This window comes from Indicator indicator, chromosome 33, assembly GCF_027791375.1.
Source record: "Indicator indicator isolate 239-I01 chromosome 33, UM_Iind_1.1, whole genome shotgun sequence".
NCBI classification, from domain to species: domain Eukaryota; kingdom Metazoa; phylum Chordata; class Aves; order Piciformes; family Indicatoridae; genus Indicator; species Indicator indicator.
In genome coordinates this window covers 3,819,796-3,833,998 of record NC_072042.1, presented here as the reverse complement: position 1 = coordinate 3,833,998, position 14,203 = coordinate 3,819,796, and the positions used below count along the sequence as shown (strand labels likewise).

The following is a 14,203-nucleotide window of genomic DNA, read 5'->3' as shown; positions in this document are numbered from 1 at the left end:
CCTAAACCACCACCAAACAAAAATGAATAAAAAGAGAAGAGTGCTGAAGAAAGGATCTCAGGGGTTAGGATGTTGCTTTTGCAAGGGGTATGTTTTCCACTTCATGGATGCCATCTTTGTCAATGAACCGGGCATTGAAAGAAGCCAGATTGAGGATGAAGCGTTTCTGAAGCTGTTCAACAAAAGACAAAGACAGACAAAAGAGATTAGGTTTGTTCACAGCACAGACAGGAGCATGATTCAAGGGCTACGCTGCTCTACATCAGCCATTTCCATCCTGGTTCTCGTGACCTGAAATCTTAGCAGCTCGAGTGGACTTTTGACTGCTGAGGAATCAATGAGTGTGAGTTTGTCCCCTGGTTGTGTTAGCCAAGCCAGACACCTGAGCCTGTTAACAAGGGAGATGCTTCAGCAGGATGATTGGAGTGGGCTACAACTTGGGGCACAAGATATCAAACACATACTTCAAACAGAACCTTTTTGGAGTCTTCCTGATGTTTCTTCCCAGTTACATTCAATCCAGTCTCTTAAAGACAAGGATAAAGAATATTTCCCTGTGATAAAAGCCTTGGAGTCTGAGAGGTTCTGTTTAGACTAAAGCTGATCATGCACTTTAAGGTCAAATCTTTACCTCAGCTACCACTTCACAGGCTGGAAGCAGGCTTAGAAGCACAGACTGGTGAAGTGGAACACAAGTAACAGGAGGATGCTCAGATCATACTCAGAAGAAACATGAAAGGAGAAAAGTCAGAGACTGTCTGTATCAATATTATGCTAAGCATGGAAGAGGTAAAGCAAAGCAATTAAGCTTCAAGTTTATGTTCTGGAGGACATGAACCATGCTAAGGCAACACAAGTGCCCACAAATCCTTTTCCTCAGTAGCTGGTCCACATCTGGTCAATGTGCATTTATTAGCCCTTCTGGCAAAGGAAGCAAAAAGAGGCGACAAAAGGAAGAGGAAAAACATCAGCAAAAGAATGCAAACAGCTCTTCCTTTCTCAAGATCTTAAGGGCCTCAACTTTGGCAACTCACCTCCTCTAGACATTTCTTTAGCAGCTCCACGGCTTCCTCACGTGTGATACCTGAAAGAGGAAAACATCCACAGATTGCTTTCATTAGAGGCCATCTCTCTCAGCAGAAACTTTTATTAAATTTAAACAACTTTTCAGCTGAGCACCAAAACCTCCTTCCCAGCTCCCAAGCAAACACTTTCCAGATGTCCTGAGGACGCCCTGCACTGAAGCACTCACACTGCAACAAGCCATTGAGAATCGATTTGTTCCACGGAACGGGAAGCATGACGGAATTCTGCCTCCCATGGCCAGGGACCGGGCTTTGGACAACTCCAGCCCTCTCTCCCTCTCCTCCAGTTTATTACAGCTTTAAATCAGCTCCATCTGTCCACAGCCGGCTGCAAGTCAGTGACAGGAGGTGGAGATGGGTTTTAGTGCTGCCTTCCCTGCTGGGTATTAGCTTTAATAATGGGAAAGGCACGTGTGGGATGGCCCTGCTCTTCTCCCATCAGGATCCAATCCGGCGCTCCACAGGGCTGGCAGCCAGTGCAACGGGCTGCAGCTGGCTGCTTTGCTCTTTTCATGAGGCATGGTGTCAAGAGGGACTTTTTACAAAGCCATGTAGTGACAGGATGAGGACTAGCAGCTTCAACCTAGAAGCAGCTCAATTTGGATGAGACTTTAGGGAGAAATTCTTCCCCACGAGGGTGCTGGAGCCCTGGAGCAGGCTGCCCAGAGAGGTTGTGGAGTCTCCTCTGGAGAGATTCCAAACCCACCTGGCCACTGTGACTCTGGGCAAGCTGCTGTGGGTGCCCCTGCTTTAGCAGTGGGGTTGGACTAGGATCCCCAGGGGTCCCTTCCCACCCCATCCTGCTGGGATTCCGTGTAACAATATTCCAAGCTTTCCACATTTCCTCATCTGTAAAGCAGGGCTGGGGCCATGTTTATCCCTTGGCAGCACTAGATCTGGATTATGACTCTAAATTTAAAACTTTAGACAGGCACAGACAGGTACAAGAATTATGATCAACTGCTCCCACATGCACTAAAAAGCTGCAAAGCAAACCAGCCCATCCTCACCCACCACTGGATGAGAACACTGAAAGTAATCTTGCTAGGAACATCTTCTCACTTGTATGTCTTATCACACAAGGTATGGAGCAACAGGAGCTGGGGCTGCCCTCTCAAGTTTGATACTGTGGGCAAGTGCATGTGTCATGGCCAGCAGAGCAGCAAGGAGAAGATAAAGTTATCAAAATACTGTTTATTAGGAACAGCCTACTGGCAGCTAATGGGCCAGGAAAGGCTAGGGCACGTTGTAGAATAAATTGAAACTTCCTTCACTTCAAGTCTGTTATGCTTCAAACAGGAAAACACTTCAAGGAGCAGTCTAGTTTCACGTTACCATGTCAGCAAAGCCAGCAGGCAATCTTTATAGTTACAGTGATTCTAATAAAAACTCAAATTCCACTCTATAGCATCACAGCATTCATGCAGGACCATCTGACTCAGCAGATGTCAGTCTGAGTTCACAGATTGATAGATTCTTAGGAGGTTTGGGTTGGAGGGGGCAGGCCTCACTCAATCTGGCTTTGAACACCTCTAGAGTTGGGGCATCCACAACCTCCCTGGGCAACCTGCTCCAGTGCCTCCCCACCATCACTGGAAAGAATTTCTTCCCAATCTCCAGTCTAAATCTGCCCTCCTCAAGCTTCAATCCATTCCCTCTCATCCTATCACTACAAACCCTGGTCAAAAGTCCCCCCCTCCCAGCTTTCTTGTAGCCCCCTTCAGGTACTGGAAGACTGCTCTACAGTTCCCCCAGAGCCTTCTCTTCTCCAGGCTGAACAGCTCCAACTCCCTCAGCCTGTCCCTACAAGAGAGGTGCTCCGACCCTCTGATCTTCTTCATGGCCTTTAATTTATTAATTGGCAACAGGAGAATTTTGTTCCTCACAGACTCAACTCACCTGGCTTGTAGTAGCGGTCGAGGATGCTGAGGGTAAGGAAAGCACCATAGCCATGTGCTGCAAAGGGGACCTTAGCCAGAGCTGCCAGGTAATCCATGTAGTACAGGGCAGGGCCTTCATGGTCATCATAGCCAGCCAGGAGGAGGTTGACATGGTAAGGGGTCTGCAAACAGGAAGGGGTTGTTTTATTTACAGCAGCCACACCTGAATCACCCAATGGTTTGGCTTGGAAGGGACCTTAAAGCTCAGCCAGTTCCAAGCCCCTGCCATGGGCAGGGACACCTCCCACCAGCCCAGGGTGCTCAAGGCCTCATCCAGCCTGGCCTTGAACACCTCCAGAGAGTGAAGGTGTCCAAGAGTGATTAAGTGCCACCTCCACCAATGGAAGCACTCACTCCATGGATGCAGTGGAATTACAGATGTGACAATAAAAATAAACCAGCCCCAGCCTGGCTGTGATTTCTCTGGCAGTGCACATCTGGCCTGCATCCAAAGCCAGGCTGGAATCTACCTAGCAACCCAAAGGAATAAAGCCTCAAACAGGGAGAGCAGGAGCACAGAAAGCTGCAGACACTTTCAGCAACCCCATGCAGCTACAGAACAGCAGCACAGTTGGTTTCACAGCTCCTGGCCATAAAATGCTACTACAACTACACCAGTACTGCCTGCAGGAGACCACGGGGCTCAAGCTAAGAAACCATCAGGTCTTTGGATACCACAGAAGGTGTAAGCAAATAAAGCCATCAAACTCTGATCCTCCTGAAAGCTTGGGCACTCTTCAAAGCTTTCACAGCACACTGAAAGCTAAGAAAAAAAAAATTTAATTATGTTTTCACACCAGGGTCTTTCATCTGAGCATAAAACTCGTGGATTTTTCCTGTCAGCATGTCAGCACAACGTGAACATTTTGCAGTCCACAAGAAGTCCTCTGTTAATTCAGCCTGCTCTTTTCTCAGTCACACTCCTAACCACAGACCATTTTAGCACATTTGGGAGCCTACACAGCACAGTTAGTGTTACACTGCCTTGTTAACTGGCAGCTAAGGTTTTTACTGCATGCACCAAGTTTAATCTCTACTATTAGGGCTGACTTGGGCAAGTGAGTGAAGATTCATGGATTCACAGAATGGTTTGGGTTGGAAGGGACCTTGAAGATCATCCAGTTCCAATCCCCTGCCATGGGCAGGGACACCTTCCACTAGCCCAGGTTGCTCAAGGACTCCTCCAGCCTGGCCTTGAACACCTCCAGGGAAGGGGCATCCACAGCCTCCCTGGGCAACCTGTTCCCATGTCTCATCACCCTCACTGCAAAGAATCTCTTCCAGATGAGGAGAAGCAGGGATCTTAGGAAAAAAGTTGTTCAGTATAAGAGTGGTGAGACTCTGGAATAGGCTGCCCAGGGAGGTTGTGGATGCCTTCTCCCTAGAGGTGTTCAAGGGCAGGTTGGATAGGGCCCTGAGCAATCAAGTCTAAATCAGAGGCAGGAAGGTTGGAGCAGATGAATTCTGAGGTCCCTTCCAACCTAAGCCATTCTATGATTCCATTTTTAAATGCAGGCTCAGAAGAACACATTGGAATTAGGTATTTTTGCCAAAACATCTTTTCTATACTTCCAGTAGTTGCAGATTTTGTTTCTTATTAATCAGACTAACAGGACAGCTCTTAAAATGCTGGAAAAAAAAAATCTAAAGCCACACAAATAAGAAAGATGCACCCAACAATGGACTAGAACAAGCAGACACAATTTTACCCTAAGGCCAAAACATTAACTTTATCATAAGAAAGAGTTCATTTTGATACCAAGAAGAGTGAATTTGCACTCAAAAAAAAATTATATCAGAAGATATTATATTTCTACTTTCACCACACAGTAAGAAAGAAGAAAGCAGGCTCCAGGTTCTGTATCAAACATATCACTGTAAATGCTGTGATTTAATCTTCAAAGCAATCAGGAATCTTTGGAAACAACTCACCATGCAGCTGCATTCCTTTTAATTACTCTGGATTTCATCATTTATTTGTTCTGAAACATCACACAAGTTGATACTTAAGAGCCATGACACAAGATCACTCAAATTGCTGTGTGACTGAGTTACCAACACTGGCACATGGGAGATAGTCAACCATAAATAAATGGTGTTCTGCAGACTTGAACAAAGCTGAGCTCTTCTTCAGCTGCAAGGCCTCCTGCTAATGATTCATGGAATGGTTTGGGTTGGAAAGGATCTTGAAGATCATCCAATTCCAACCCCACTGCTATGGGCAGGGACATAATTCCACTAACCCAGGTTGCTCAAGGCCTCATCCAACCTGGCCTTGAACACCTCCAGGGAAGGAATATCCACAACCTCCCTGGACAGCCTGCTCCCATGCCTCCCAACTCTCAGTGGAAAGAATTTCTTCCCAATCTCCAGTCTCAATCTCCCCTCCTCAAGCTTGAATCCATTCCCTCTCATCCTATCACTACAAGCCCTTAGAATAAGTCCCTTCCCAGATTTCTTGTAGCCCCCTTCAGGTACTGTAAGGCTGCTTTAAGGGCTCCCCAGAGCCTTCTCTTCTCCAGGCCGAACAGTCCCAACCCTCTCAGCCTGTCCTTAGAAGAGAGGTGCTCCAGCCCTCTGATCATCTTTGTGGCCTCTTCTGGACTCACTCCTTCACTGTGCTTAGTACCAAACATGAGCAAACACACCCAGTTACTGCTTCCACAACTCCAAATGCAACTTGCAGCCAGCACCTCTCAGCAGGACAAACATCTCTGTGCTGGGACTGGCGTTCCTTGTGCATCCCAATCCTTTTCTCCACTCCAAAGACAGCCTTGGCTTTTGTAACTAAACCCATGCCAAAAGTTCTGACCCTTTCAGGAGAGTGGTGTGATCAAAAGGGCTACCAGAAGACTGACACTCCAGGAGAGATGAGGTTTATTTTCCACTCCCCTCCCCCCCCAAACTTACCTCCCCATTAGAGGCAGGATTTCTCATCCCAAGCAGCTTTGCACTTGACGCTGTTTTGATTTAAAATAACCCCAGCAATTAAGAGATGTGTGAAATTCTTCAGGATTTACAGTTGTGAGAAGAACACAAAAGCTCCAAGATGAGAGGTTGGGGTGGTGACAAGCGGTGGCGTGACATCTGGCAGAAGCCAAAGTCACAGCAAGGGGGAAAGGTGGGCGTCAGGAAGCATCCTGCCAAGCATGGGCAAGGAGAGAGGAACTGACAGTCCTCCTCTGGACTCAGGCCAGGCCCTGTCACCTATAATTAAGCAGAGCATCACAACAACAAAGTGAACCTCACCCTGTCTGGATGGGCAGGGGATGGTTGCTCCTATTCCCCAGCACCATGCGAACTCAGCTGTGTGTTAAACATCCTAAACCCAGCAGGTCATGGTGGAGTAGGTACCAGTGGAAGAGGAACCAGAGTGTGCCAGCTGGCTCCAAAGCAGGCACTGGGTTGGCCTTAAGTGCATCATATAAATGGAAATTGTAACACCAGAGAATAACAGGATGGTTTGGGTTGGAAAGGACCTTACAGAGCAAATCAAAGGTTCTTCTCAGAGCCTATCCCGGAGCATAAACCCCAAGTTTTAAAGAGAAATGTGATGAAAAACCACAAGTTGACTCTTCACTAAAGGCAAACAGCAGAGAGGTGATGGCCTGAAGTTACAAGCCCAGTGCTGTTAGACTTGGTATGATCCACCAAAAGAACAGCCCCAAGGCACAGCCTCACAAGAACCATCCCCATGGTATCAGGAACCTGGACTGCACAAGCCATGAGGTTCTTACATGAAATTAAGTAGGTAAGAGGGAGGAAGCCAGCTGGTGGTTCCCAGTGCAGAACAAGCTCCATACAGCAGTGTGTATTAGAAGGGCTGTGGAGAGTAGGTTGAGAGGTTCTCCTCTCCCTCTACTCTGCCCTGGTGAAGGAATATTGTGTCCAGTTCTGGGTCACTCAGTTCAAGAAGGACCTCACAGAATTGCTTTAAAGAGTCCAGCACAAAGCCACAAAGATGCTGAAGGCAGTGGAACATCTACTTGCTAAAGACAGGTGAGGGAGCTGGGGCTCTAGCTTGGAGCAGGGGAGCCTGAGGGCTGCCCTCATTCATGTTGATAAAGATGTGCAGGGCAGTCTCAGGAGGACAGAGCCAGGCTCTGCTCAGTGATGTCCAATAACAGGACAAGGGGCACTGGGGGCAAGCTGGAGCAGAGGAGGTTCTACAGGAACAGAAGGGAAAACTTTTTCATTGTGAGGGTGCTGCAGCACTGGAGCAGGCTGCCCAGAGAGGTTGTGGAGTCTCCTTCTATGGAGACATTTCAAAACCATCTGGATGTGTTCCTGTGTGACCTGCCCTAGGTGACCCTGCTCTGGCAGGGGGGTTGAACTGGATGATCTTTTGAGGTCCCTTCCAACCCCTAGCACTTTGTGATTCTGCCCTGCTTCTGTTCACCACTCCCCTTCCTGCCTCCCAAGACAGAAACACTTCAGGGTGGCAACACAGCAACGAAATCCTTTTCCCTCAAACTTCTTCTCTGCTACTTTCCTGCCCCTACCAGGAAGCAGTGGCATGTTTTTTACCTTTTCATTTTGTATTTCTACCATCCACCTAATTAAATTAGTAGCCTCCAGGAATCCTAGATGCAGTTGAAACGCTCCAGAGCACCACTGCTAATCCTTCTGGTACCCCACAGATTGCGATGAAAACGTTAACAAAATCCAGGGAGGAAGCAGGGGGAAACAATTCTGATGGCAAGGTTTGTGTCATCAGATTCTAAACCCCACAAACAAATCATTAAGTGCTGGGGTTTTAAAAAAGGAAGAGCTCTCCCCACAGGAGAGAGCTCAGTGCAGTGTGACAGCCGTGTCAGAGTGCGCCAGGTGCCCCAGGGCACTGCCATCTGCAGCAGCACAACATTTTGTCTCCGGTAAATAAACACATCTGCCTCTGCCACTGTCCTCCCACTGTGCTGCCCATCTGGAGCAGGTGAGCTGGAAGACAGGCACACGTGGGCTCAGGGAAGGAGGGGAGGCACAGGCAGGATCAGGCCTCAAGGGACATGGTACAGAGGAAGACATCAGCGCCACGTCCTGCTGGGCGAGCTCGCCACAAAGCCTGTGAAACTGCTCCTGCTGGAAGCACTTAAATCACATGGGAAAGACAAGGGGTGGTGGGGGACAAGCTACTGCTGGGGAAATTCCCATTGGAATCCAGAAGAAAACGTTTCTCATGAGAACAGTCAGACATTGGCATCGTCTCCCAAGGGGAGCAGGGGATTCCCCTGTGCTGGGCAGTTTTAAGACTCAGTTTGACAGGGTGCTGGGCCAGCTCATTCCAGCTCCACTATCACCTAGAAACACACTCTACCAGAGGATCCTTGGGGTCCCTTTCAACCTGTTTTAAGTGAGCTGGGCAGTGTCAGCCTCACCTATACCATCTGTGTAGGTCACATGCCCTTGAGACAAGCCACTAGCACCAGCCAGCCAAGAGCCACCTGGGCCAGGCATGAAGCAGCATTTCTTTCACACAGACCTCAAAAGAACTGTCAAGAGCTCCACAAAACACACCCAGACCTTCCAAATTCCACCTGACCAACCAAACTTCACCCACAGAGTTGGCTGAACCAATTTTCATAGACTCATAAAATGGTTTAGGTTGGAAAAGACCTTAAAGATGACCTAGTTCCAACCCCCCTGCCATGGGCAGGGACACCTTCCATTAGACCACATTGATCAAGACTTCATCCAACCTGGCCTTCAATACCTCCAAGTAGGGGGCACCCACAACCTCCCTGGGCAACCTGTTCCAGTGTCTCACCATCCTCACTGTAAAGAATTTCAACCAGAAGAGCAGTGTTTTGTGAAACTGAGGTAGGATCCTCCACTGACTAACTTCATTAGCTTGAAAACTTGCTGCCTTCAGCTGTTACCCATGTCAGAAATGAGAACAATGATCTCAGGCTGTCCCTGTAGATGAGTTCTTGAAGCACCTCACTCAACAACACAGCTCTGATGTCAGTACTGGCATTTATGTGCCCCAGTGAAACACCATTTCAGGCCTGTGCAATCCAGATAGAACAACATCATTTGTGCCATGTCCTACCCCTGATGCGTTCAGCTTCATTCTCAACACAGAGTCACAGGTTGCATTGGGTTGGAAGGGACCCTCAGAGGTCACCTTGTCCAAGCCCCCTGCAGTCAGCAGGGACATCAACTAGAGCAGGCTGCCCAGGGCTACATCAAGTTTGACCTTGAATGTCTCAAGGGATGTAGCCTCAACCACATCTGTGCAACCTGTTCCAGTATTTCACCACTCTCATTGTGCAAAATTTCCTCCTACATCCATTCTAAATCTCTCCTGCTCCAGTTTCAAACCACTGACTGCACCTTGCCCTAGCACCACAAGCCCTTCTAAACAATTCCTCCCCAGCCTTCCTGTAGGTGCCTTTCAGATGTAGTTTAAGGTCACACCCTACCCTTTGCTCTTTCACAGCACATCGAGAAGAGCACCACTGAAATGCTTCCTCATCTTGGATCTCTCCAGGTCCATTGGCCCCACCACATCTGTCCATGCTTTGAGAAAAATCAGTGACTCGCAGTTTAATAACTTGGAAACAGCTTGGACAGAGTATTTAGTGAGAGCCTCATGCTGCTGTTTGCAAAAGGCACTTGTTTTGCTAAGCACATCAAACAGCTCTGCTCCATTAAATCATTTTCCAAGAAGATTAAACGGATTCAGTGCATTTGCATGAAAACTGGCAGCTTCCTCTCAGTGTCAGAGGCTTAACTCACTTTGCTGTCTGCAGTGTTTATGACAAAATGTTTACAGGGCCCAAGGCTGCAATTTTAAGCCTAGAGCTGTATCAGTTATTGATAAGTGATCAGTTTAAAACAAGCAAATCAAGCTGCATTTTAAGGGGAAAAAAAAAATAAAGTCCTTTCAAAGTGAATTCATCAGTCAAGACAGAAGCTGCCATCCCTTTCCAGACTCCAGTATTTTTAAAAAAGGATATTTTTGCCTGCAAGTCATTGCCCAAATCCTTCACCCATTACTCACTCGACTCCGAAGATAGTCAGCAAGGTTCCGCCGCGTGAAGTTTGCAGCTGCAGTGGGAGACAACTCATAACCTGGAGAAGGAATGCATTGGGTAACAAATCCATAACCAGGCCTCCCTTCCTGACTTTCCACTCCCAGTTTGAAACAGGACAAGCCATTCTGCCATTTGTATCCATTTCCAGTTTATTCTGAAAGCTGCAAGGACAGAAAGGGCTCTCAAAGTCCAGGTGGCTCCGTTCCCTACGGACCATTAAAAGAGCTTTAAAGAAGTCAACTACTGTCAGCATGCAGCCTGAATTTTTCAGTGTGTAAGGAAAGCTGCTAACAGTTGGTAGGCAATAGATGCATCCAGAGAACTGGTTTACCAATAAACCTCTTATTGTGTAGTATCTGTTACAAATGTGTTAGCTGGGCTCTGGATAAACCTCTTGGTTTATGTGCTACAACCCAACCTCCCTCCTTTCCTTCAATGCTGCCTTTATTGCCACTTCTGCTGAAATCCTTAAAGCCAGAGCAGCTCTGAGAACAGCACATTCCCACAAAATTCAGCTCTAAACTCCACTCTTCACCCAAAGCCACAGCACTAACTGTTCTCCTTCACTCACCATTCCTCATTTTGTAGAGCTGGACGTTTTTCTGGATGTATTCTGCAAACTGTACAGTGTCTCCAGCCTCCCCAACACACAGGAGTAAGATCTTTTCACTCATCTTAAACATTTTGTCATGGTCTAGGCAAAGAAAAACAACATTAAGAGTCATGGTCATGAGAAAGAAGGAATTATTTTGACAGTACCATAACACATCAGGACTTTTCAGAAGCAAGAAATTTGGGTAACCACATTATGACCTTCTTATAGCTTCTTACAACTGGTGGCACCGACTTGGTAAACACATAACCCAGAGAAATAGAGTGAAAACCTACAAAGTGTTTCCCTCAGGAAAGGAGATGTTCCTGCACTCCTCCTCCTCCAGTGGGGTGGGGAGAATTTAGTTTACTACCCACTGCTGAAAGATCTCTGCTGCAAGACAGGTATGAAGTGTCACAATCCTTCGATATGATTTCAAGAGCACCCAACAGCTACACAGAAGTTGCAGGTTTGAGCTCAAGGAAGGCACTGACACTGTTCAGCCCTTGAAATCCAGTTCCAAATTAAAGCCACCATCAATAAATGCCAATATTCTAAAAACTGCCTGATTTGTGGAGGTTTTTCCCCACCATAGCCCCAGGCCTCTCAACCCTTCCTCCTCACAGAGATGGTCCAAGGAACAACCCTTGAACTGACACAGCAACATTTACACTCCCCCTCCTGTTTAACAGCCTTTCCTCAGGCTCAGAACACCCAAACCATACAGAAGGAGCCCATCCCTGGTGACTCTTGCTCCTCACCGCACCCCACGGCTATCCCACTGGACCCGTCCCAGCGATAGCAGCGTGACCGCCCCCAATTCAGCCCCAGCGGAGCAGCTTCGGGGCTGCCCGGGCAGCGCCGGCCTCGCCTCTCACCGTGCTTCATCTGGACGATGCTGGAGGCCGCCACGGTGTCGGCAGCCACCAGGACGTAGTCGGGGCCGCGGATGCCGATCAGATACTCCATGGCGGGCAGCGCTGCGAGCCTCGGGCCGCGCCGTGACACAGCGAAGCGACACAGCCGAGCGACGCCACCCGCCACGCACGCGCGGCGCACGCTGATGACGTCACTGTCCGCGACAGGCGTCACGTGGGGCGCGGGAGGTGCCCGGGGCCATGATGGCGGCCTGAGGCGGGAGGGGGAGCGGGGTGAGCAGCGGTCCGCTCCTTTTATACCCCCATTGACCACTCACAGGCCCTAACGAGCCGGGGATCGGCAGCTGGTAGGGGCAGGGCGATGGTGGGAGGTGTTGTGTGGTTTCTCAGCATCCTGCGGGCCTGGGTTGCTGGGCTCGGTCGGTCCGGAGGGGAGCCGGAGGGGCCCTGCTGCACCCCGAGGGCAGGCACCCAGCCACATCTGTGGGGACGGAGCTTTTATTTTCCCCTAACTGGCGGCTATCAGATGAAATATTAAAAGAAATTAAAAGAATATTAAAAGAAATAGGAGGCAGGGTGGAAATGTGTTTTGCTGCATTCTGTTTTTTCCTGTTTTCTGCGTTTTCTCCGTTTATATAGTTCTCTGATTATATATTCTGAGCAAAGTCTGTCTAGTAAAAATAATTTTGAAAGGATTTCTTTATTGTCACGGCTCTTCTTGCAGTCCCAGTGTTTGGAGTGTGATCTCTGTGTGTCAGGATATAGGTAGGAGTCACTGTACAGGTTTGGATTTGGATTGGGTGTGTGGCCAGGAAAGTATCTCATGCCTTAGGTCAATCACAGCTTCAGAAACTTGGGTTCCTCATATGCTCTGGAGGTGGTGGCACTTTGGGGCAAACTGGCCTTTCCTGTCAGCAGATGTCCTGGGTTTTTTGTTTGAGACAAAAATCCTGTGAATCTGGTGCCCTTCTCAGCCAAACCACACAGTGTTTGCTGTTAAAAAGCACAATTCTAAGGCAATCTGCATGAAGTGATGAAAATCAGCCATGGAACACAGCAGAGCTGGCCTGGCTGCCTCAGCTCTGACTGCTTACATGGAGATCCAAGAAGAAAGAAAAAGACTGCAACCCCTCCTTGTATGGCTGCTGTTCCTTGGGCACGAATTCTTTTGGAAATAAAGAATTGGCTCTCCTGCAGCCTCTGATCTGTGTCAAAAGGACATAGTCAAAAGGAACTGAACTGTGAAGAGACAGTGAAATCCTTCCAGGAGCGATGGAGTGATTGATTTGCTGCCCATCTTTCTGTGTCAGGAGCAGCCAGCAGTGCCAGCTGCATCTGGAGCTGAGCCCCAAGCCATGGTGTGGGGCTCCCCGCAGCTCCTGCTGTGGTTTGTGGTGACAGCCTGGACCACAGCCACTCATGAGAGGTGTGTGCCCTGCCTGGGGTCCCTCCTGCCACTCCAAACACCATCCTGAGCAGAATGCTTGACTCTTCTATTGAGCCCTGACAGGATTTTTTTCCCTGACTGATGTGCCCCTACCAGGCAACAAGGGAAAGTCTGTGTGCTGCAGATACCCCTGTGGATCTTCCTGTCAGTTGATGGCTTCAGAGCTCCTCCATGAGCTCAGGTACAGAGCTTGGATGGTGTCTGTGTTCCATTGCTTGGCCAGACATGGGTTCTGCCAGCTGCTGATCAGCAATGCTGCTCTCTGCATCCCCATTCTCAATCTACTTAAATTTCTCAGGGCAAAAAACGTCTTGGAGGTGGCTCTGCGGCACCCAGAAGCTTTCAAATGTGGCTACAATGTTGATAATTGATAATGAGAGAAACAAAACAAATACTCTGATTGCCTGGACGTGGTCTAGCTGCAGGCACCAAGCAGAGTCACTCCAGCTGGCACTTGGTTTATTGATTAGGCTCTGTCCTTGTCTGAGCCCCATCTATATGTTCAAAGAGTGCAGCTCCACAAAGCCCCAGCCCCACACTGATGAAAGGGGCCACCAGAGCATTAAACCCACCTCCTCCTCTAGCCCCAGGGAATAAAACTGCATCTACAGCACATGGCAAACACCCAACTGCACCTAAACCAAGAAAGTCCCTCTGTAAATGAAGAGAACTGGGCATAACCTTTCTGTGGTTTCAAAACTACTGAACATGCCAAAAAGCAGCAGCAAACTGTCTTCAGGAAACTGTATAGATGAGCACAAGCAGCAAATTCACCATTCTGACTGTTTTCCAGTTGCCTGTGGCCACACTTGTTAAATTGAGTGCTGCGTGCATACATCAAAACAGGAGGTTTGCTTTTACCTAGCAATGGCCACGCTCCACACCAGTGGATCCACAGAGAATCTGGAGTCTGAAACACATTTCTCCCCTCTTCCCATGTGTGCTCACACCCAGCCAGTCTAGCTTTGCAGGTATTCTTGAAGGCTTTACTTTAAGAGAAGGGTAACAAAAAAACCTAAAACACACACACACACAAATCAGCAGCTCCCATCCTTGTTGATTTTTATTGGGCCCTAGGGTACAATTCAGTGTTAAGGTTGTTACTGAATTTTCTTGACAGATTGGATTTCCCTCTTTAGGAAGCAGGCAGTGCACACCTACTGTTCCTCTTCACAGGGTGGAGGCACTCCTGACATCAGGACATCAAGAAGGACACAGCAGGAC

General features: G+C 48.3%; 1 protein-coding gene across 2 annotated transcripts; it reads right to left on the bottom strand.

The window, feature by feature from the left end:
* PSMB2 (proteasome 20S subunit beta 2) lies at positions 1-11,663 on the bottom strand. Of its 2 annotated transcripts, none has more exons than XM_054395322.1 (6): positions 11,533-11,663; positions 10,634-10,756; positions 10,029-10,099; positions 2,985-3,147; positions 1,035-1,084; positions 1-172 (listed from the first exon to the last, which is right to left on the bottom strand). In XM_054395322.1, exons 1-6 carry the CDS (start codon positions 11,621-11,623, stop codon positions 65-67), a joined length of 606 nt encoding a protein of 201 aa, XP_054251297.1. In that variant the 5' UTR covers positions 11,624-11,663; the 3' UTR covers positions 1-64. The 2 variants fall into 2 exon arrangements, with proteins under 2 accessions (XP_054251297.1, XP_054251298.1); XM_054395323.1 differs by having other exon boundaries at positions 11,608-11,623.
* Between the last annotated feature and the right edge of the window lie 2,540 nt (positions 11,664-14,203).

What these genes read in the sequence shown, in the direction of transcription:
- PSMB2 (XM_054395322.1), bottom strand. Translation starts at nt 11,623, where the DNA reads ATGGAGTATCTGATCGGCATCCGCGGCCCCGACTACGTCCTGGTGGCT. An exon ending in CTGACTATCTTCGGAGTCGA is followed by an intron (nt 3,148 to 10,028) that starts GTGAGTAATGGG and finishes TCCTGTTTGCAG; the next exon opens with ACCCCTTACCATGTCAACCT. An exon ending in TAAAGAAATGTCTAGAGGAG is followed by an intron (nt 173 to 1,034) that starts GTGAGTTGCCAA and finishes TTTGTTGAACAG; the next exon opens with CTTCAGAAACGCTTCATCCT.